Source organism: Galeopterus variegatus, unplaced genomic scaffold (genome assembly GCF_000696425.1).
Source record: "Galeopterus variegatus unplaced genomic scaffold, G_variegatus-3.0.2 Scaffold115, whole genome shotgun sequence".
NCBI lineage: Eukaryota > Metazoa > Chordata > Mammalia > Dermoptera > Cynocephalidae > Galeopterus > Galeopterus variegatus.
The window spans coordinates 263,359-288,099 of NW_007726226.1; the positions used below are offsets into that span (position 1 = coordinate 263,359).

The 24,741-nt window shown below is 42.2% G+C and overlaps 1 protein-coding gene across 1 annotated transcript in view; it reads left to right on the forward strand.

Moving 5' to 3' along the window:
• Positions 1-507: 507 nt before the first annotated feature.
• Positions 508-24,741, forward strand: part of ATP10B (ATPase, class V, type 10B) — a 111,275-nt gene continuing 87,041 nt past the window's right edge. Inside the window, exons 1-3 of the mRNA XM_008587192.1 lie at positions 508-800; positions 1,698-1,892; positions 16,832-17,062. Of these exons, the coding sequence (XP_008585414.1) occupies positions 526-800; positions 1,698-1,892; positions 16,832-17,062 (701 nt within the window). The 5' untranslated portion in view covers positions 508-525. The remainder of the gene's footprint in view (positions 801-1,697; positions 1,893-16,831; positions 17,063-24,741) is intronic.

Below are 24,741 nucleotides of genomic sequence, written 5' to 3' on the forward strand. Positions count from 1 at the left end.
CACTGAGGGTTGCGATCCGTTGCCGGACACGGAAAAAGATAAAAAAGACAAAAAAAATAAAAAATAAAAAGTATAGTAAGAATAGTTTTCCTCATTTTTAGAGTGAGAAGACTGGAGACCAGCAAGGTTGTGTGTTAGGAACGAGCCAGGGCTAGAACGCTAACCTCCATGGTCGTATCCCACCAGGCCATACTTCTGCTCTTCTCTGATAGCCCCAACTAGGTCATCAACGCTTCCCACCCCCTTCAGTGCTTACATGACGCTATCACAGTGTCACTTGTGTATTATTTATGTAACTATTTGTTTAATGTCTCTTGCCCTAGAACATATGAATTGTAAGGACTGAACCTGTTTTTCTCACATTGTATCCCAGTGTCAACCTTGCATGGATGGGTGGATGAGTGAACAGGTTGATATGTCACATGTTTCTCCTAATCATAGTGACTTCATGTGTTGACATGAAACATTTCTCCTAATCATAGAGACTTCATCTGTCTGTTTTCAGACCTCAGCCTGTTGCCAGAAATGGCCCTCTCAGTGGACTCCTCTTGGCACCGGTGGCAGTGGCGAGTCAGAGATGGTGTTCCCCGGTCTCCGTTGGAAACCACACCACTACTCTCCCCAGATAAGAGAAGGCAGAGCTACAACCTGACACAGCAGCGGGTTGTGTTCCCCAACAACAGCACATTCCACCCAGATTGTGAGAAGGTCTCCAGGAGATACTCCAGCAACAGAATCCACACAACCAAATACACCCTCTTCACCTTCCTCCCCCAGAATCTCTTTGAGCAGTTTCACAGGTACACATCCACTTGTCCAAACAATATACATTTTAACTAAGTATTTGCCACTTAGATCAACTCAGAGATGCCACCTTTCTTTTAATATCCAGATGCATGTACCTTAAGAAGTTTTTGTCATTCATTCAATAAGTTATTTATCAGGTCTATTCTGTCTCAGGCCAGATGTTGGATGCTACATGAGAAAAAGGTACATGAGAGAAAAAGAGAGAGACCATCCTCAATGAATGCACTGTCTAGTGATAGAGATAGACATTAATATTTTAACTATGTCAATTATAACAGGAATAGATACTTCCAAGAAGGGGTAGATGGTGCTATTAGAGTGAATAATGGAGAATTCTGGCCTAGTTAAAGAAGTCAGGGAAGACCTACCTAAGGAAGTAACAATTGAACCTAAAAGAAGAGAATGTGTTAACCAAGTGAGAGGGGCAGAGAGAAGTAAGAGAAGGGAGCCAGGAGAATGTTCCTGTGACAGACCTGCGTGTGCAAAGGCACTGTGGCAAAAGGAAACAAGATGAACTTGGAAAACTTGATAATGTAATCCACTCTTTTGAGATCTTGCATGTGAAATTATTTTTAATTATAAATCAAAATACATACTTATACATCATTCTAAATTTTGTAATTATTATTATAAGCTACCATTTATTGAGTAACCACTTTGCTCCAGAACCCTCTACTATGTACCTATCATATAGTATCCCGTGTAATATTTATCATAACCCTTTAAAGTAGGTAGTACTCTCCCCATTTTACACAAGAGGAAGCAGCTCAAGAAGGTCACTCAACTGGTAAACAATAGGAATAGAACTTAAATCTAGATCAGTTTGGCTATAAAGCCTATTGTCCTTATTTCTCTCTGGTTCTCACTCACCCCTTGCTTGCTCCTTCTAGATGGGCTAACCTCTATTTCCTGTTTCTGGTGATTCTGAACTGGATGCCCTCCATGGAAGTCTTTCATCGGGAAATCACCATGTTACCATTGGCCATTGTGCTGTTTATCATCATGGTCAAGGACGGCATGGAGGACTTCAAGAGATACCGCTTTGATAGAGAGATAAACTTCTCCAGCATTCAAATATATGAAAGGTAAGGGAAATCATGCCTCTGTGTTCTCCTGTACTAGTAGGTTATGCACATTCGTTGACATGTTCAAAGGATGGTCTCTTTTCTTACATTACATTTTCTTAAATTACATTTAATTCAGTGATTCTCAACTGGGGGCAGTTTTGACCCCTAGTGGGCATTTAGTAAGATCTGAAGACATTTTTGGTTGTCACAGTGGGAAGGAGAGTGCTACTGGCATCTAGTGGGCAGAGGCCAAGGGTGCTGCTAAATATCCTACAATACACAGGATGGCATACCCAATGAAGAATTGTTATCCAGTCCAAAATATCAATATTGATCAGTGCTAAGGTTGGGAAATGCTGATTTAACTCACATAAACATTCATATTATGAAGCACAAGAATGTTATTTTATTAAAGGTGGGTTGAAAGCTCAAGAATTAAACTCTAAATTTGACTGGATCATCTCAGGAAACAAAGTTCAGGAGAAATTCTTTGGTGGGTGTCAGGCAATCTCTCCCAGACAAGAAAATGTATGCCATTTCTAAAGCCTCTGAGGTTCTTGGCTAATTAACCAGGGAGGTTTTAGGACCCAGAGTTAGTGCACCTGTTCTTGACTGCAGGGGTGGAAAAGAAAGATACCTGCGGGTGACGTCTACATTCCAACAGGTGGAGTTTTCAACAAGCAGCAGGAAGTGGCCTGGAGTAGACACACCCATTCTCTGCAAGCTCCTTCCCCGTCACATTTCTCCCCTGGCGTTTGTACACTGGCCTTTCATTTTTAGTTTTGCTTTTGAAAGAAGAGAGAGAAATCTGTAGCAGAAAAAGCAAGTAAAAGATGAGAATGAAGTTATGAGAATTAAAGAGACAGGGCTGAGCAGCGATGAGAACGGAAGGGAGGAAAAGGCGGAAAAAGAAAGAAGACAAGAAACGAGTGGTGGTCTCCAACCTGCCCTTTGAAGGGCAGTCCCAAAAAGAGAACCCCAACAGACACCGCCGTGGGAATCGAATTAAGACTAGCAAGTACACCGTGTTGTCCTTCGGAAAAAGAAAGAAGACAAGAAACGAGTGGTGGTCTCCAACCTGCCCTTTGAAGGGCAGTCCCCAAAAGAGAACCCCAACAGACACCGCCGTGGGAATCGAATTAAGACTAGCAAGTACACCGTGTTGTCCTTCGTACCCAAGAACATCTTCGAGCAGCTACACCGGTTTGCCAATTTCTATTTTGTGGGCATTGTGATTCTGAATTATATCCCCGTGGTCAATGCTTTCCAGCCTGAGGCAAGCATGATACCCATCTGTGTGATCCTGACAGTCACGGCCATCAAGGATGCTTGGGAAGACCTCCGGAGGTACAAATCCGATAAAGTCATCAATAACCGAGAGTGCCTCGTCTATAGCAGGTAAAGCAAACACCTCCTGGAAGTCTGGCTGGCCCAGGTCTCATTTTTCCGTGGCTGCCACCACCACAGCTACTGCTTATGGAAGGGATGGAGTAGGGAGATATTATTTTGTCCCAGTGAAACCGTTCAGTTCTCTGTAGTATAGATTATAGTCTAAAATTTAAAAAAAAAAAATAGAAGATTGAGTCAGTCACTTGAAATTAAGTCTTTGTTACACAGCATTTTCTTTGCTGTTTCAAATTTATCCAATATTTAAGAATTTTGAATAAGTTCTCATCCCTTCTTAGTCCGGTGTGGCCATGAACAACTTCAAGCATGGTTGGGGACCCTGGGAGGGAGGAGGCATCAGGGTTTTTCAGGGACACAGTGGAGGGCTGGGTTAGAAGAACCAGGACAGGAGACACGCTGCCTGGGTTGAACATTGTCTCCAGCACTTACTATGTGACCTCAGGCGAGTGACATAATCTCTCTGAGCTTCATTTTGTCATTCATTGAATTGAAACAATTCTGGAGGTCATCGTAAGAATTACATGAGATGATTATTAGAAAATCCTTAGCTTCACACCTGACATAGAATAAATGCTTGGTAAGTGCAGACAGCAATTGCTTCACTGTTAGGGTATAAAACTTGTATAAGCTCCATCGTTAAGGCTTCCTCTCTGTGTTGAAGCTCATTCTTGAGCTTCCTCTCTGTGTTGTCCCAACCAAAGCAAAGACCTGTTAGGGTATAAAACTTGTATAAGCTCCATCGTTAAGGCTTCCTCTCTGTGTTGAAGCTCGTTCTTGAGCTTCCTCTCTGTGTTGTCCCAACCAAAGCAAAGATGGCAGACATCCTGGCTCGCCACATTATTTGACGCCATTTTGTTGTTTTACAAAGCTATAATTGAACAGATGGTCAAAGTGGGTTGTTAAAAGGGATAGAACATGCTCTCACCTGGTAAGGATCAGACAGTGTTAGAGTGTCCCAACTTTGTGACAAGCCACGAAGCCCCAAAAGAAGCAAGGGAGTTGAGTCTGGGTTTACGGAGAGACTACAGTGACAAAATGTTTACTGTGGTAGCAGATAGCAGCTTTAGATGATTGAAACGCTAAGCAGGTGAAGGCTTGATTTCTTGCCAAATAGGAAAACATCTATCTTGCTCAAGGAACACCATAGGCCTGTCTTATTCCCTCTGACTTTATCAACCCCAGTTCAGCAGAAGTTTCATTCTGGTCATTGTTGGAAGGAAAGGGGCTTGATTCGAAGTGTGCACAGCAATCAGTTAGGAACTGTTTACTTCTAAGGAGGGGTTCTCTTTCCCAGGAAAATAAAAGTTGACCTATTTGGAGCTGGCTGATGAAAGGGTTTATAAACCAAAGTCCACTTGGAAAGTTGTAGCCATGGGAAGCCTCCATGGAGACTAACATAAGGACGTACTTGTCTCCAAAGAACCCCTAAGAAAAACTCGGTGCTTGTCCCTCAGCAGCAAATGCTTCTGGCCTCTTTGCTTGGAGGACCACAATTGCATGTCTGCAAAAATTAATCTGAAGTGATTTTTTCCTTTTTTCCAACTAGATCGAATTGTCTTGAGTGCTGTGAGCACTCTGGACACCTAGAATTAAGATTTAGTTGTTCCTCACCTTTGAGTAAGGAAATTATAAAGAGAGGACAAAAAAAAAAAAATACTGGGGTGTGATGTCTTTCTAGGAAGAGACAGTTTTTAAGAAAGCAAATTTTTTCTTTTGGCACTAATCCGTCACTTTTTGTTTTCCACCTTTGTCCTTTCTTCTGTTTTTCATAGAAGATGCACAGTGGTGACCAGGGAGCTGGTTCCTTGGGGAGGAATGTGTGTGGACCACAGCGAGCCTGGTCCTGTTCTCCCCGCTCTGCCAGAACATCCCAGATTAATGGGCCTAATCTTGGGGATGAGCTCAGTGTGGATCAGACCACAGACTCACCTGTGCTAGGAGCTGGCCCAACCTAGGGCAGGCTATTGTTTTGTTCTCAAAATAGCTTTCAGGGAACATCAGAAAATGGAGATGATAACAATCTAGAAAAAAGAGACATTAGTCTACCAGCTCACTGGCAGGGAGGGACATAAAGGGTTTTCACGGCAGTATTTCCCAAAGTGGATTCAGTGGAATCACAATGACAAACAGATGGTCTCTGAAAAAAAGATATCCATGGCCCAAAACTGTATGCTGGTCCTCATGACCCATGGCTCATGGACTAAGAAAAGATACACAGTAAAGAAACCTGTTTATCTTCAATTAACTCAGCGTTGCTCCAAACTTATTAGACCTTGGAAATATTTTTTAATACCTAACTTTGGGAAATTTCACTTTTTCAAGTATAGCAAAATAATTGGTGACAGGAACCAAGAGTTAATTAAATAAAATGGGCTGGATCTAAAAAGAAAAGCAGTTTTACTCTGTACTGATAAATGGCAAGTGATCCTTGGCATCAGCATTAGGATGTGATAGGGAATGGTGGGGAGTGTGGCAAACTGGGAAGGCCATGCCTTAATCCCAGGAGGCAGAGCTGGCCACTCAGCTCCTCATGGTTGTTACCATGTGAAAGTATAGGAATTTTGTTGCCAGACTGAGTTTTGTTAGGGGACCTAGAAAGTAATATTTTTTGTTTGAAATAACCCGATTTTTAAGTGTTGGTAACTGATATAATTTTTTTAAATACTTCAGATTTATTTTATTTCACCTAAAGTTGTATTTTGCCTGTGAGCCCCCTAATTTGCAAAGTTTGCTTTATAATATCCTAGGAATACAGTGCATCTGCGAAAGAGTAATTAGATCATTCTTTTGAGGTTCATCCTCTTAGACAGAGAGGGGGTATGACCTTGAGATGAGAATGCAGACCTGAGAGGCAGAGACCTGTACTCTAGGCCCAGATCTGCAACTAACTATTAATAGCTTAAGAAAGTCATTTAAATCTCTGGATCTCAGTTTCCACTTACGTAAAACTTGGGACTGAGACGAGATCTTGTCCTGTGAGATGCACTTTGAAAGAAAAGAACTTGGGATTGAGACTAGATCTTGTCCTGTGACATGCACTTTGAAAAAAAAGAACCCACAGCCAAATAAATGTGGGAAACAGTATATGCATGATGCTTCTCTTGAGTCTAGCAATGCATATTAATATAGTGAGGTTCTTGGTCAACCCACAGTAAATAACCTATTCAATTTTGCTTAACTCAGCTGTATCCATTGAGATGTTCACCACTGCAGGTAGCAAAACCTTCAACTCAAACAGGTTTAGACAACAAGAGGACTTTGTTGTCATAAGTCACTCCAAATGTCCTGAGGTGGGCAGGTGACCATCATGGTCACGTGATCAGCATTGTAGAATCAGCTATCATCAATCCTTTTCATTCAGCTCCTCTTCTGTATCACCATAACCCTCAGACAGATTTTCCTCATGGCAATGAGATGGCTGCAGAAGCTCCAGCCCTCACATCTACATGTGATAATCCACAACAGAAAAAGGAAAGACATTTCTGGTAGCCCTATTTGAAGTTCAGGGAAGCTTACTCCCTAAACCCTCCTTACATCCTAGTGGCCCCCAGTGGGTCACATGCCCATCCCTAGGGGCAGGAGATGGGATTATGCTAATTAGGTTATACCTGAGACACAATCCCCTAGTATGAAGTCAGCTTCCTTGAAAGCATATGGGCTATTCAGGGAAGATATAAAACCCAAATGAAAAAAATGAGATCGTTTCCAAAAAAAGAAAAACAGATGTTGGAGAGGCCACTTCCAATGTCCTCAACACTATCATTTTAAAATTTGTTTGAAACTTGACTCTGTAAATTACTTTCCACGTATTAGCAGAACTGCACATACTTTGGGACATTCTGTACTATATGTCTGATGAAGTTTGGGTGTGCAAACTTGACTCTGTAAATTACTTTCCACGTATTAGCAGAACTGCACATACTTTGGGACATTCCGTACTATATGTCTGATGGAGTTTGGGTGTGCTGTCCCCTCCAAAACTCATGTGGAAATTTGATCTCCAATGTGGCAGTGTTGGAAACTGATTGAGTCATGGGGGCAGATCCCTCATGAATGGATTAATGCTCTCCCTGGGGGAGGGGGGATTAATGAGTGACTTCTTGCTCTATTAGTTCCCGTGACAGCTCCTTGCTTAAAAAGACCCTGGCACTTTCTCTGTCTTGCTTGCTCTCTTTTGCTTCCTCTCGCCTTGTGATCTGCTTGTACCCGCTGGCTGCCTGCCACTTTCTACCATGAGTAGAAGCAGTCTGAGGCCCATGCCAGATGCGCAATCACTTATTTATCTGTTTAGCAGATATGAATTCAGGACTCAGTGTGTGTGCACCACTGCAGCAGGTCCTGTGTGACTTCAGGGGGCTCTCAGTCCAGGGGCCACACACTTGTAAATAACTACAGTGACCATGTGCTTTGGTAGCCTATGGACAAAGGGACACAGTAGTGAAAAGGATGTGGTGACTCATCTGCATGCAAAGAAACATCAAAGCTGAGGGAAGCCTTCCTGAAGAGGTGACATTTTGGGAGGGCTTTGAAGGAAAAGCAACATTTAGCCAGGCAGAGGGCACACATTTCAGCTCACAGTCTGCTCATGTGCCAACTAAAAGTTGTATGTGTGGCTTACACTGGTATCAGAAAGACCAGGACCAAGAAATGCCAGAAACTTAGGGGAAGAATTACATAGATTCGAATTTTTTTAAATCTGACTTTTTACAAAGACTTGGAGAGTCTCTCTTCTGTAGGTCAGATGGCTGTTATAACATAGAAATAATTCTGTGTACTACAGAAGAACGGCCAGTCCTCTGATAGCACAGCACTGAGCATCCAGTCTGGCCTGCAACCTGTTTTTATTTGTCTGTCAGATGCTTTCATGCCTGAGTCCCCACTGGAAAATCTGGGAAAGCGGAAACCAGAGGTTCTGATCCTGGTTATGTCATTAATTAACTGTATGACCTAAATGAAGCCACGTAAGCAGTCCGGGCCCCATTTGTCTCATTTCTAAATAGTGATCATGATCTCTCTAGGGTCTGTTTTGTGAAAAGATGTGCAGATGACATGCAAGAGGGCTGAACATAACAGTCCTGTAGAAACAAACTAGAGAATGCAGTGCCACAGGAGGGAATGAAAGCAGTTTCAACAATGATCTTTCTGGATGATTCCAACAATGATCTTTCTGGATGCTTCCATCAAGGGTTTTGGCATCAGACCTGGGCTTGTCTCACAGCTGCCACTTACCAAATGTATGGCCATATATGGTTAGTTAATCACTTGAGCCTCCATTTCAACATCTGTAAAATGGGGCAAGTACTAGCAAATGAGATAACCCTCATAAACCGTGTAACCCAGAGCCTGCACCATAAGTAGCACTAAGTAGTGTTTTTGTTTTTCATTTCTAATCACTTCAACTCTAATTTTTTCAATGCTAGTCCCAGCCTCAGCCTTCAACTTCCTTATTATGTTTCCCACACAAAAAAGGGAGGAGTTTCTAATTTTGTTGGTAAAAGCTGAGGACACTCACTGAGTCACATTTACCAGTGGGCAGGGTTAAAATGTTTTGAAAGCAAAAATCTATGCTCTGCTTTCTCATTTTTTCTCCTATCCTATGTGGAAGGATTTTAAAATATGAATTCAGGAAACCCCTCTGGAGTCTGATCCTCTTTCTCCCTCTCCTATCCATAGGATACCCAAGCACATCCATACCAAGATTTAGATTCAGGGAAGGGGTGTAGGTAGCCTCATCTAGCCACGAGCCTAAGCCACTTGGTCCAACCCAACTTCTAACATAGAGTATGCATTAGAATATTGTATTTGTGCAGCTGTTAATAAAGCAATTATTTGGTCCCCATTCTACTATTATTTCCTCTGTATAACAGTTCTCTGGGAAACCCCCAAAAGAAGATAAGGTGATTGATAGTGCGGAATGTAAACTTTGCCAGGGCCATCCTACCATCAAAATAGTCATAAACCCACCTTCACCCTAAAACTACACACTGGGATTGCTGCAAGTATTAAAGGAGATACTGCATGTAAAATGCTCAACATAGTGCCTGGCATTCAGGAGCGCCCAGAAAATAGCTGAGATATTGCTAAGAGGAGTTCTATACCCCAATAGCAAGAAGTCACCATGAGCTTGACCCAAGCAGAGTGAGAAAGACCATTGACTGAAATCTGGAACTGCATGAGAGAAGACAAAAATTTTTCACCATAGAACTTGATTCCAAACGGGCCTTGGGGAAGACTGAAAAATAAGAAAAACAGAGCAACATCCAGTGTCATTTGAAGTATAACAAAGAAAAGAGACACTGGCTGAAGTGTACAGACCTACAGCCCGCTGCCTCCAGCCTCAGGTCTTTGCTCTGCATTTGGCAACAGCAAACCAAAGCACCAGTTTTGCAAGTGCCCACACTACTCCCACTGCCTCGCTCTGGGCTCACAGAGCCATAAACCACTGTGGCCAAGTCAGCTTGACATTTCAGGAGAGAAAGCGTTAGGTCTTCTCCAAAATTCAATGGTGGGAGAGTCGCAAAACAAGAATTCAGGTGTCCCTGAAGCTCTGCACACTCATCACCAGGCATGATTTATATTTTGGTGGGTGGTGATTTATAGCTAAGGAGTTCAGAATTCCAAAAGGGAGGCTCCTGTTCTCAACCCAGCCTCTGCTGGGTTTATGTAACCTTCTCCTGAGACTTCATCTGCTTTGTACTTCATTCAAACAGAGCCACAAATTCCCATGGCTGTCACTCATGTGTCCTGGTAGACACATTTGGGTGACCTTATGCAACTTAGATAACCTTTCTGGGTCTCAGTTTCCTCATCTATGGAATAGAGATAATAGTAATAATGAATGTGATTTCACTATTAGGCAGCTAAATGGTAGTGTAGGTTAAGTGCTGGGTTTATTACAGGCACTCAATACATGTAAGCTTATAATATATTATTATTATGGACTTCACTGGAGAGTCCATAACAATGATAATAATAAAAAAATAGATTGGATGTTAAAATGGCTAAAGGTTATCAAAAACTTCTACTGCCTCATGTTCAAGACAAACCTACAAAGAATTAATTAATAAATATTTACTCAGCATTCCCCATGTGCTAGACACCTTTCCTGACCCTATGTAGGTAACAAAATGTAAGACCTGGGATCATCCCAGCTCTCAGCCAACTTATCACATAGTTAAAAACAGGAAATGCATGAAATAATTAGGAAAACAGGACCATAATATGCAAGGAAGTGTGGCAATAAGACGTGCACCAGTGGTGTTTAGTACCCAGGAGTGAAAAGAGAAAGGTAGTGTTTGGATCTGCAGAGGTTAGAAGAAGGGCATTGGGGTAGCATTCATGCCCTTGAATACTCTCAGCTGTGGTATCCATAACTGTGGCCATGACATTGCCAGACAGCACCAGTGACTCCCCTCTCCTCTGAAGCACGGTGTTTCTGTGGCCATCACTCCATCACTGCTTGGTGACATTCTGTACTCAGTTCTACTCTCTGTGTGTAGGTTACCCTCAGACCAGAGGCTTCAACATCGAAAGAACTTTACGCTATACAAACATGACCCAAATGTGCCAGGCCTAACCAACCTTGGGGTGAGAATTAAGTCACATTAATACAAATGCCCCAATTTCAGTCATCATCCCCAGCCTGCTAATTTGGGACTTTAGTACACATTCCTAATCCTCAAGCCTCCCCAAATAAATCTGGGCATCATCAAGTATGGTGAATATCACTCATGTCCTCCAATATTTTCAGGCAAGCCAGGGGTCCTGGTCTCTTACTGCTCCTCTGGCCTGAGCTGTTCCTTTCAATCCTCAAGCCTCCCCAAATAAATCTGGGCATCATCAAGTATGGTGAATATCACTCATGTCTTCCAATATTTTCAGGCAAGCCGGGGGTCCTGGTCTCTTACTGCTCCTCTGGCCTGAGCTGTTCCTTTCTGGTGCTTTCCTGAGCCCTGCAAGTCTACCTCTGCCCGTTGTGGTCTGTAGCAGACCGGCGGGTGCAGGGGCAAAGATCAGTTAGGTGAAGAGAACACAGTTGCCCTCACTGTCCAGGCCCCAGACTCAGGCTGCCTGTCATGTAACCCTCAGCTTCTGGTCCACATCCTGGGGCCAGGTCGGGGTCTGAGGCCTCATGCCCTTTCACCCTTTTCAATTTCTACTCCCTCTTGCTCGGCGCCTCCTCTAGCCTGAAAGCCCCACGCCTCATTAATATTGGCTCATGAAAATAGACAACTACAGCAGTCTCTAGTCTACTGTCTCCATAGCCATGATCCTGTCTGCTGCAAGCTAATCATAAGCATAATGATAATAATAGCAGCAGTAAATGCCATTTGCTACGAGGTTATTAGGCACTTTTTATATACTATCTTAACTTTTGCTACAACATGGGGAACACGTTTGTCCCATTTGATAGATGAATAAACTGAAGGTCAGAAAGTTGAGTAGCAGGTTCAAGGTCACACTGCATGTAACAGGTGGTTCCAAGTTTGAAATCCAGGTCACCTGACTCCAACGCTCTTAACCACTGTACAATACTGCCTCTGCCTCAACGTACAACTGCCCAAACAATTGGGCATTACCAGCATTTCTGAATTAGCCACAGAGTCCTTGGTTCTCCCCCTTGGAGCCATGGGAAGAGCAGAGGTTTCAGCCTGATCTTTGTCAATGTGCATCTTGGCCGGGTCACTCCCCTTCTTCCAGCCTGTTTCTTCACCCAAACAGTGGAGGTCAAATTGGAGATCTAGCAAATTCCCTCCAGCCCAGATTCTAAGAATAAAAATTTCTTGGAATTTGTCCTTGTAGCTATGCTCCAAATCCCTAATCGTTCAGTCTGCTGAGCTTGGGTCCCTCTTTTCTGGGTTTGGGGGAAAGGTATGTTTGCAGGGTTTCATGTGCTTGGGCCCAAGGCATGAAATGTAATCATGAGCATAAAGTGGGTGTCCAAATAGCATGAAGAAGAAAATGCAGGGGCCTGCAGAGGTGTGGTTAGCCCTCAGTATAACAATAACAATCATTGTCATCATCATCATCACCATTATCATCATCATAAAGGAAGCTGGTATTTATTGAGCTCTTACTAAGTGAAAAGCCCTGAGCTCAGTCCCTCATGTGGGTCATGTCATCAATTCTTCCAACAACCCTAGAGGCAAGAGCACATATTACCTCCAATTGACAGATGAAGAAACAGAGATGTTAAGCAACTTGCCCAAAGTCACACAGGTCATAAGCAGTGAAGCTGGGATTTGACCCTGCTCTTAATCCCTATGCTGCACTCATTCCCCCTGGCATTCCCCTTTCGCCCCACAGTAGCAACACCAAACATTCTGGACTGGGCATTTAAGCTTCCTGAAAGACAGCCCATGTCTGCCCATCACGCTACTTTGAATAGGAAGTTCCACAAAACAACTAATTCTCGTGACAAATTCCCTCTACTCCAGTTCCCTGAAACTTTTTATAAAGCCCAGATACTTCAGAAATGAGCCTTAAGCATTTTCCCCTTTCTCCTGCTCCCCCATCGCATCCAGTTGGTTCCAAACCTCTTTTGCTGTTTAACTACCTCTTAATAAGCCCATTTAGTGTTGCACCACTTAATTTCTTCTTGAGGCAGAATCTGCCAGATGGAGTCTTTGTCCCAAGCCATTCGCATCCAGTTGGTTCCAAACCTCTTTTGCTGTTTAACTACCTCTTAATAAGCCCATTTAGCGTTGCACCACTTAATTTCTCCTTGAGGCAGAATCTGCCAGATGGAGTCTTTGTCCCAAGCCATGTTGACTTGTCTTATTTTTAAACAGTAGTGAACATCGTATGAAACTAAAATAGCAGTCAGTTCCCAGGTGTGGCCTTACTGAGCAGGGGGATGATCAAGAGTGTATGGACACGTCCACCTGGGGCAGCTGCTCCAAACAGGCTGGGTTAATGAGGGGATGACTTCCACAGGAGGCTCCTGGCAGCTGCAGGTCATGTCCCAGTGTCACTCAGTGCAGGAGCACACAGCTTTTCTGCTTCAGCCGGATTCAGACATTCCAGCTCCCCTGGCTGGACCCCCTTGGGCTGTGCATCCCTGGCTTTTCCACAAACATGCTCCCAGCAGTTGAGGAGACAAAGTAGACCCCAGGGAGTTGGGAGGCCAGCACGAAGTGGCCCAGTGCAAGAAGGAAATGTCCCTGATGTTTCATTTTTTTATTCCTAGAATCCTATACAGTTTGCATCTGATTCCATAACATAACTATGTTTAGGTTACTATAAATGTTAATTCTTCAAATTACATACCAGGCAAATTACTAAACTATGCTCTCCCCCCCAAAATAAATATTTTTTAAAATAAACACCCCCAAATTATGCTGCATCTGATTCCATAACATAACTATGTTTAGGTTACTATAAATGTTAATTCTTCAAATTACGTACCAGGCAAATTACTAAACTATGCTCTCCCCCCCAAAATAAATATTTTTTAAAATAAACACCCCCAAATTATGCTGAACCCATAGCTTTAGTACTCCTGGACACCCAACAGGGTATCCTTGAGGTATGAATGCCTGTATCTGAGAAGCACAACCCCAGAGATGGACAATCTCTGTCTTGGAGAGGGAAGAATTTCAGCAATAACTGAAAATGTTTCATCACCATCACATATCTGCGCATCGTCCTAAGGAAGAGAGGATTACATCTAAAGGAAAGACAGAGGCGATTATTACAGTTCAGCAGTGACCGCCTTGGGATCCAAGGAGTAATATGAGGAAGACAGAGACTGGTCTGAACAACAGCTTATGGGCGGCTCCATTGACCTTGTGATACCTACATCACGATGGGAATTGACAAGAGAACACTTCAGCCCAGATCACAGACCTCACTATTCATAAAAATGTATATGCAATAAGCTCATCTGCATAACTCACCATCTTCCATTACCTTAGTAACCCACATCCCATTCTAAGCAGTGGAGTCCTTTTTAAGAAAGGGGAAGAATGAGATTCCACATCCATAAGTGGATGTGTGATGGCCTTGCCTTTGATACACCTCTGTATGCAGCAATCCCAAATAGCATTTGCCAAAACCTTTGGAACCTGTGTGCTCTGGAAGTGATAGCAATCAGGATGTGGCTCAAAGTCAAAGGTGTTCTCCCTAAATCCAATCCCGAATACCAGGTGGAGTGCCGAGATTATAGCAGTCAACTGATATCCCACATCCCCAAAGGCACTATCTATTAGGACACAGAAGCCAAAGAGGAATGCAGACAATCAGAGTGATAATCTTTTGTTCCTGGAGCAATTTTGCTGTAATATTTAAAACCCCCCCTTTTTTTAAATCAATCTCATAAAATGAAAAAAAAAATCAATAGAAAACCAGTTCCTCCTTCATGCTAAGAAATTCCTTTTCTCATACAGAATACAACACATTCTAATCCCTTTAAGTAGCCTTATACTTGGGTATTTAACAGGTATTCCCAGAATGGCTTTGAGGAAAAAAAATATCATCCCCTGATTCAGCAGAAAGACCACGAAGTATTTGACAGTTATGATGGTACTCTTGGCAGGAGAGTACCCACCCTGACTGTATAAATAAACAAATTTTTAAATAAGCAAATTCATTTCCAAAATGACACAGGGAAACAAGCATAAGGTTACTGCCCCTATCCTCCATAGGAAAAAAAGTGATATGGGGCAGAGCAGAAGCATAGAGGCTAAAGAAAATTGCTCGGAAACCTTTCAGATGCTTTTGCAGGTGAGGAAGAATTATTACTAAAATGCTACATACACATTCCCCTTGAAATACTCAGAAGTGATCTCAATAGCCACTTGGATGATGTGTATGGCCAATAGATTGGTTGAACTGCTACAGAACTCCGTGGTTCTTTCGAGTTACAAGGCTGCTCCCCAATTCTAATGTCCGTGATGATTTTATAGACTCTGATCAGATCTTTCTTTGGCTTTCCAAATGAAAGCACCTTCATTTCAGGGGGTTGGGGGAGTCCTCTGGAAGGATCTTTTATGACCAGGAAGATGGGATCTTAGCAGGACTTGTCTGGGTATTCCAAAGAGCCCCCCCAAAAAAAGAAGACACCAAACCCCTCATCCTCCTCAGGGAGTTTTGTGAAGTCCAAGAAGAAAAGTGGAATTCCTTTTATATCTTTTTCTCCTTGGAAGAGTGGACTCGTCATGCCCAGGACAGCTCAGATTCCAACAGAAACAGAAGCAGTAACATGCCCAGAGGGGCTCAGGACCACAGCAAGAGCCACACAGCAAGAGCCGGCCTCTGCAGGCCTGGCTGTGCTCAGGGGCACCCAGCTCCAAGCCAGCAGGGCTCATTTCAAAAGACCACATGGGGAATATTGGTTTGGTTCCAAATCTCCCATTTGAAGAGATTTCCAAACACAGCCTTAGAAGAACCCACACCTCCAGGACACATCTAGAAACTATGTTACACCAGGAATAATTGAGGACACTTGGAAAGTTAAACTTGACTTGACATGTCCAAAAGGCTTCATGAAACACCTGATGAGTGCTGTGAAATATTTGAAGAATGGTGGAAGATGAATACACCAGACTACCTGGAAGAGCAAAACCAGGCTCGGCAGAAGGAAGTCTTTCTGAAATGAGAGCTCTTTGAAAATGGAATGTACTGCCTGGGGGAGCAGGAAGTTCTTTCACTGGAGGTGCAAAAGCCAAGGCTACACAGAGAGGGGAATGTTTTGGAGCAGGTAGTATATCTGAGCAGTGAAGACGGTGGGCTTTGGCATGTAGTTGGACTTAGACTCAAGTCCCAGCTCAGTTTTTGTGAGACTAAGACATTTTTCTTCGAACCTCACTCTCCTCATTTGTGAAATGGGTATGATAACATCTACTCCAGTGAGTTACGATGCAAGTAAATGAACTAGTAATTAACACCAGTGCCTGGCACATGAGAAATGCTAAATTTGCCATTATTACTGCCACTGTTATCTGAGCTTAACAAATTGGATAGGAAGATAAAGTGCATAACTTTGTCAGATGTCCCATCCTATAGAAGTTCCTGGTGCCTTCTTCCTAATTTCCCCACTGCCCAGAGTTTTCCATTTCAGCACTGCTCCAGATCTTCCTAGACAATGTCTTCATCTTTCCTACCACCACTCTCCTGCTGATAATCAAGAACAGTCTTTTCTGTATCCTCATTCCTTGAAACCCTGGTTTCTTTGGCGATAACTGGCTATTCTCATAAAGAATGTATATTAAGAGTACCCCATTAAAACAACAGTATAGTTACCTTCTCCTTCAAATTTTTTTCCCATCTAGGAAGCCAGGGCTGACCACAGTACCCCTGGTCAAGGCCCAGCAGTCAATCAAAATTGATCGTGAGGACAGATCTTTTACTAGAGGGATCCTATAGATCATGCCCAGCTGTTCTAGAGAGATTATGATGGTGGTCATTTGAGGAAAATTAGAATACAGAGTAATGTCATGAAAGGCTGATTTGGGACATACTTAAGTACAGGGGAAACCTTCCTCTATTCACCCATTAATTTTCTGAGGAAACTTAAAGCTCACTCAGACCCCTTCTTTCTCCCACCCAAGAAAAGAGCAGAACTACGTGCGGAGGCGCTGGAAGGATGTGCATGTGGGAGACTTTATCCAAATGCAATGCAATGAGATCATCCCAGCAGACATACTCCTCCTCTTTTCCTCGAACCCCAGCGGGATCTGCCACCTGGAAACCGCCAACTTGGATGGAGAGACAAACCTCAAACAAAGGCGTGTTGTGAAGGGCTTCTCACAGCAGGTAGGGCTCTTCTCACACCTTCAGTGGTAAGGACAGAGGGAGGAAGCAAGCCCACTCTACCGGGAAATCAAACTCAGCCTGGTGGGGTGGAGGGGAAAGTAGTGGATGCCTTCTTTTCATAAGCGCTTCAGATACACTTAATCCTCCCAACAACCTCTCAGACGGGTATAAGCCCCATATCACAGATGACTAAACTGAGGCTTAGAAAACTTAAATAACTTGCTGAGGGCCTCAGAGTTCCTAAATGGGGACCCACTCTCTCCAACTAAAGAAACTGCTGTCTGCTCAAACCCAAGGAACCTAACGTCTGTTCATTCACCCTTGGGACCAACCCACTCTTCTGTGCTCATCCAGTCCTCTCATTCTGCCCAGCTCAGCACCAGCAATCTTTCCCTTCATGAATCTTTTCTCACCCTCCTCTGACCCTCCTGAACTGCAGCAAGGAATTATTAACTATTTTTCCATTTGCATACACCTTACCTTCTCCGTAGTACTAAAACCTCTTTGAAGACAGGGAGCAATCATTGACACTTTTGTTGAATCCCCACATATGCATAAATGGTACCTTGGGCATCATGGAGAAATGATTACTGTTTGCTGGTTAAGAGCTCAGGCTGTGGGGTCTGGCAGAGCTGGGTTCAAGGCCCAAGTCCTACCACCTATTAGCCATCTCACCTGAGGCAGGTTATTACCCTCTCACATCTTAGTTCCCTCACCTGGAAAATGAAGACAAAAATAGTACCCTCTCTATAAGGTGATTCTGAAGACTAAATGATAGGTACATGAGTTACTTAGCATAGTAAATAATTGGTATTAACATTGATAGCTTTCAAACAATGTGTGTTGACTGACTGAAACTAGGTATGATATTCCTGATCTCCAATATGGTACCTTTCTCTATCTATGGAAAAGAATAAAATTCTGATTCTTTCCTTCACTCTGCCAGCCCCTGGCTGGGGAGAAACCGAATGAGTCAGGGGATTTAGGAGAAAGAACACAGATGCTTCACTCCTCAGAGAGCCTCATGAGCTGGAGTTCAGTTTTGTAGATGAAACTTCTGAAAAGGAAACAGCTCATCATACCTCACCTTGCCTCTCTCCAAGTACTTGATAAACAGTTCTTATAAAATCCTTTGTGCATGATTGATTCAGTCCTCAGAAGTCTGCTCTCTCATCCTTACAATGGGAATAATAATAGCTATCCCATAGTTTTACTGTGAGATTCCAATGGGATAAGGAAAGTAAAGAATGAAATATCAGGTTTGGTACCTAGCAGATGCACAATAAATGGTAACTATTGCTGCTGCTGGGGCTGCAGTTGCCACCACTAGAAATGGAAACCACACTGCCATCAGCAGCCCACCCGCTGGTCTCCAGGCTCTGAGTCAATCACTGAATTGGGGCTTGGTCTCTGTGTTTTCTCTCCTTGGCTTGTCCCTGCCACATTCATGAATCACCCCAGTGTTCACAAAAAGGCAAGGTGAGATCTGGTCTGCCATGGATTGAATGTCCTCCCCAAACTCACTGGAGCCTGATCCCCATCGTAACCATGTTAAGAGGGTGAGAAACCTGACTATGATATTCGAAAGGTGAGAACTTTAAGAGGAGATTGGATCATGAGGACCATGCTCTCATGAGTGGATTAATCTATTCATGGAGGAATGAGTTAATGGTTTAGTGGGTTGTCATAGGAAGAGCACTGATGGTTTTATAAGGAGAGCAAGTGAGCAAATTAGAGAGCTCTTGCCATCCCTGTCATGTGATTACCTGCATCACCACGGGACCCTGTAGAGAGTTCCCACCCAGAAGAAGTCTCTCTCACCAGATGCGCCCCTGGACCATGGGCTTCCTGGCGTCCAAAACTTTGAGAAATAAATTTCCACTGATGGTTTTATAAGGAGAGCAAGTGAGCAAATTAGAGAGCTCTTGCCATCCCTGTCATATGATTACCTGCATCACCACGGGACCCTGTAGAGAGTTCCCACCCAGAAGAAGTCTCTCTCACCAGATGCGCCCCTGGACCATGGGCTTCCTGGCATCCAAAACTTTGAGAAATAAATTTTATTTCTTTACCAATTATCCAGTTTCAGATATTGTGTTATAAGCCTCAGAAAACGAAATAACACATGTCTATGTTCACAATGTCATTCTAAATAAGCAATAACAATCTATTTCTGGGCTCAGGGCCCTGTGACCTGCCCTCTTAACTAGAGGCTTTCCAACCTTTTTAACCATAACTCACAATAGGAAGTACATATTATGCACACACACATACACATGCACATGTGAAGGGGTGCGTGTGTGTGTGTGTGTGTGTGTGTGCGCGCGCGACCTTAGCCTGACTACAAGCAAGGCACTCTGCAACTTTCTAATTGTATTCCATTTCTTTCTTTCTTTCTTCTTTTTCTCTTTTTCTTTTCCTCTTGTCTTTTTTATTTTTTAAAAATTCTGGGAGCTGTAAACTCGTATTTGTTTACAAATCTCCTCTTTAGCTTCCTCGCTCCAACACCCTCTTCACCATTCTCAACCTTTTTTACTCTTGCTTGGGCAGTCATTTCAGTGTTGTCGAGTGACTTTTCTTTTTGTGTTTGGCAGCAGCTCCCAAACTGTTTGTTGCATATTAATTAGTCAGATAGTTTAGGATTTAACTAGAATGAAGAGTCAGGTGAAAGGGTCATTCACACTCTAGTGCTAAATTTAATAATGTCTCTCAAACGGTAACCCTGAATTCTCACAGGGTAATTGTGAGATGACTTACAAAAAAAAAAAACAGAGGTAAATTCATATGTGAAAGGAAGGAGAGTTTTATGAGCTTGAAATCTTCCAGGGTTCTCCATTCTCTCTCTCACTTTGCTTGTGAGTTTTTTTTTTCACTTCAATAACAATAATAATAATAATAAACTTATATTGAGCCCTTCCTAAGGGCTTTGCATGATTATCTCATCTATCCTCACAACAACCCAATGAAATAGGTAGTATTATTGTCTCTGCTTTACACATAAGGAAACTGGGGCACAAAGAGGTCGTGAAACCTGCCCAATGTCACTGAGCCAGGTTTAAAGCAAGGTTTGCCCAGAGCCTCGGCTCTTACAGTCTGCAGCGGCGCCTCCCCTGGTCCTTTGACTGTCACCTTGAGTGTACCCAAAGGTGTGTACTTGAAAGCATGCATTTATCATGTCAATATTCTTTCCACATATAAGTAGCAGGTAGCAGGAAGAATAAAATAGGTTCAGCCCGCTCCCTGGGGAAGAGGAATTTTGGCTGCTCTTTGCTACCTTGCTGCTCCCTGATATCTTCAGTGCAAAAGGCTTTCAGAATATGGATAGAACTCACTTCTAGCTATCTCTGTACTATAGTATTTCTCAAAAGTGTCGAAAAAAGATGGTGAGTTGCAAGAAAAACAAATGTTGCAAGGCCAAATAAGATCAGAAGTCAATAGGTTACAAGTTTTCAAATACCCTGTACTACAGAAATTATCTGATACTTTCATAAGCCCCAAGCAGGAGAAGGGCCAGGTACTAGCCTGTAGCATTTCTAAACATTTAACCACAGAAAGCTTTTATTCTGAGGAATATATCCCAGAACCACTGCAGGAGGGATGGGATCTCCACTCAGGGATTTGCAGCAAATTACAGGTGTTCAGGATGTATCATAATCACTGCAGAGGAAGCTTCTAAAAACATACATGCATCCTACCCTATTACTGCTACTAACTGACAATTCACCAGGACTAGTAGGGACCTGAGGATACATATTTTGAAAATGTTCCCCCAGAAGATCTTGATATGAACCTACCACCATATACCTGAAAATCTGTACAACAAAAAGAAGGCACCACCTCAACTGCTTCCAAAAAATACCATCACGATAATGAGAACAAAACTGCCATCTATGTGCTTCTTACTATGTGCTGGTTCTTTGCACATATTTAGACAGAAGAGCATTTTGCTGACAAAGAGTTGAGGTCTGGTAGGGAGAAATTTATCACCATCCCAGTTCAGTGATTACAAACCTCGAGTGTAGTGAGAGGAAGCTGCCTCGCCTGCCCTGAGAACCAGAGAAAAGTCCTCTGTATTAGTCCATTTTTTGTTGCTTATGATAAAATACACGGGACTGGGTAATTTAAAAAGAAAAATGACATTTATTGCTTACAGTTTCTGAGGCTGGGAAGTCCAAAGTCCATCTGGCAATGGCCACAGTACCCCAGGGGTCTCACATTGCAAGATGGTGGAAGCAGAGAGCAGCAGAGAGAGACAGACTCTCCTCTTCTTTTAAAGCCCTCAGGACCATGCCCCAGCCACCATTTTTATTTTATTTTATTTTTTATTATTATTATTTTTTCCTTTTTGTCTTTTTTCGTGTCCGGCAACGGATCGCAACCCTCAGTGTCACGCCTGTACTGGACCGGACCGGCAACGGGATCGCAACCCTCGGTGTTGCGCCCGCACCTCGCTCAGCCAGTGAGCGGGAACCGGTCTGTATGTGGGATCCGAACCCTCGACGGGAGCGCCGCCGCGCTCCCAAGCGGCACACTGTAGTAGTGCGCCACCGGGCCGGCCCCCAGCCACCATTTTTAATCCATTCACTACAGTATGGTCCTACAATCCAATCACCTCTTCAAGGCTCTACCTTACAATTACCATAATAGGATTTCCCACCCTCTTAACAGTCACAGTGGGGGCTAAGTTTCTAATATATAAAACTTGGGGGACACAATGCAAGTTTCAGTGAGTTTGGGGAGGATATAATTCAATCCACTACATCCTCTTTCCTGGTGGATTTTGTAATAGGACCTGCCCCTGACAGATTGTTCCAAATTTCCTTTAAGAATGATACTTAGTGCTTTCTACCTGTTGATCACTGCTTAAACGTTGAGCACAGATCACATTCACTAGGATTCTTTTAAAATGGGACTACATAACAATATATAATAATGACAAGTGATATCAATAAATAACTTGATTGAGCACACACTGTGTGCCATGGGCAGTTCTTCTAAGTGTTCTATACCTGTTATTTCTTTCTATTCCTCACAAATAACCCTATGAGATAGGTCATTTTATCATCCCATTTGACAAATGAGACAAGAGCACTTAAGTAACCCTGCTAGCAATTCACTGAGTTCAGATTTAAACTCAGGCAAAGTTTTGATTTGTTTTGGTTTTTAACTTTTTATTATGGAAACTTTCAAGTATATACAAAACTAGAGAAAATAATATGATACACTTCTATGTAATGATCACCTAATTTCATTAATCAAGTCATGACTAGTCTTGTTTTATCTAAATTCCTACCCTCGACTCTGCAAATTATTTTGAAGCAGATCTTCAATGTCACATTTCATCTGTAAACTTCAATATGTATTTCTAAAGGATAGGATTTTGTAAATATATTACTATATTATTTATTGTACAAAAAAAATTAGCAGTAATTCCGAGATAACAACTTTCAACTCAGGGGTCAATTTTTTCAGTTTTTTTGTTTGAATCAGGATCCAAATAAAGCCAAATATTGAGATTAATTTCTTCAATTCCTTTTTTTATGAATATTTAGTTTTTATTGCTTAATAAAACAGGTGGTTTGTCCTGCAAAATTTCCCATAGTTTGGATTTTCTTGACTGCATTGTCTCCCTGTGGTACTATTTTACATGTTTCCCTGTCCTCTATATTTTCTATAAATTGGTAGTTGGATCTAGTGCCTAAATCAGATTCAGGTTAGATTTTGTGTTTGTGCATGTGTATGTCAATGTTACCTCATAGGAAATGCAGTATGCTACCATCTTTAGGCACAAAAATATCTGGCTGTCTTTTTTTGATGTTAACAGTCATTGATGATGGTTGCTTAGATCCATTCATTCAATAGAATTTGCAAAATGGTGATATTCTAATTCATTTATAAAGAAAAAATTCTTCTTGTCAGGTGTTTGGTTACTCTGAGGTGTTCTCTGTAGAGGAAATGCAGGATACATGTTTGAATCTTTCCTTTTGTTTTACCATTTTTCAAAATAATCAATCAGTTCCCTAGCATCCTCCGAAGTTATCCAATGAGTTTTTCTTTTTTTTTAGCATCAATATGACCTCATGAATTTAAACATGTGTGAGGTGTGTCAAATCGGTGCAGTTGCTATCTTTACTCATTGACCCATCTTTAGCCATAGGAACTTCTTAAAATGAGGAAGTGGTCCCTGAGTTCTTCTGACATGACCTCAGTGGTCGTTGATAGACCTGGTTCCTTTCCATAGAAAACAGCATTTAGAAACCACAATAAGTACATGCTACAGGCGCTTATTGCTATTGGGTTGATTATTGTTTCTATGTCACTTAAATGAACAGAACTAGGACTTTTTAAAAGATTAAATACATCAGGATTCAAGCTGATACTTCAATTCAAATTCAGGACTAGAGGTTTTTACTCTACTTTATCAGTATTAAATATGTAAATCCTTCCATGACAGGTGAAGTCCTTAACTACCGTGCTCCACCAGCCCCTTTTGATATTTGACACTCACAGAAACCCTTTGAGGTAGAAAAGGAAAAAATTAGCAATATGTTAGAAATAAGAAAATTTAATTTCAAAGATTGTCAAAGATTACCCAACTAATAAAGTGTTCATCCAGAACTAAAACTCAACTTTCATATACCTGATTATTTTTCCCATTGCTTAAGTAATTCTTAGATCCCTTCATATATATTTTTTATTTCTCAAATGAATATAACTTGCACATATAGAATAGATTGTAATTATTTACAACAATAATAATAAGTTTATGGTGACAGAGCAACCCTATGAAAAACTGTCACTTTTATTTTTTATAGGCCTCTGGTCTTCTTTTGGTGACCTTCTCCAATCTTCTACTAGGGTGTGGGCACACACACATCACACATGCACACAGACATGGAGGTCCCCTCTTCCCAATGTTCAGCATTATTTGTACATATCTATTAAAAAGTCTTTTTCCATTTTTATCTCTTCAGGGCCCTATGAGGAAGCTCTGCTAGGTTATGTGAAAGATGTAATCACACTGAGGTGCGAATGGATGATGCCTTAAAGTTTCCCTCCTTCCCACTACCTCCATATCCCAAAATAATATATTTACACTTTAATATTGGCCTTCTCTGCCTTAACCACTAAGGGTAATTGTGGGTGTTTAAGGTCAAGGTAGAAAATATCTGGTGTTTCATGTGAGAACCGTATCAATCTAATACATGGATTAATCAAGACTCTTGGTTGTATGTGATAGAACCCTGATTGAAAGTAGGTTGGACAAAATGAGAACTTATTGGAAAATACAGAGATAAGTGGGATCTTAGGGTCATGTGGAACCAGGAATTCAGAATCCATCAGTACAATCTTCATCTCTTGTCTATGTTTCTCTCTGTGTTTGGCTTCAATCTCTCAAACCAGCTTCCTCCATGTGGAAGGAAACTTGTGTTTACAGCTTCACTCCAGAGAGTGACTAGGAATCTTCCCTGATGTCTAGATTGGAAAGCATCCCAGGCAAGAGGCTGATTGTCCTGATCGACTAATTGTGGCCAGAGGAGAAGAATTCTGTGATTGACATTCTCCACTTGAACTTCATAGTTGAAACTTGTCTATGGAGAGGGAGAGTTCTGAGCAGCACAGCAGTAATTATCCATTACATCTATTACACATCAGGGCTACATAAGCCTCGCCTACGTGTAACCAAGGTCATCCATTCTGAAAG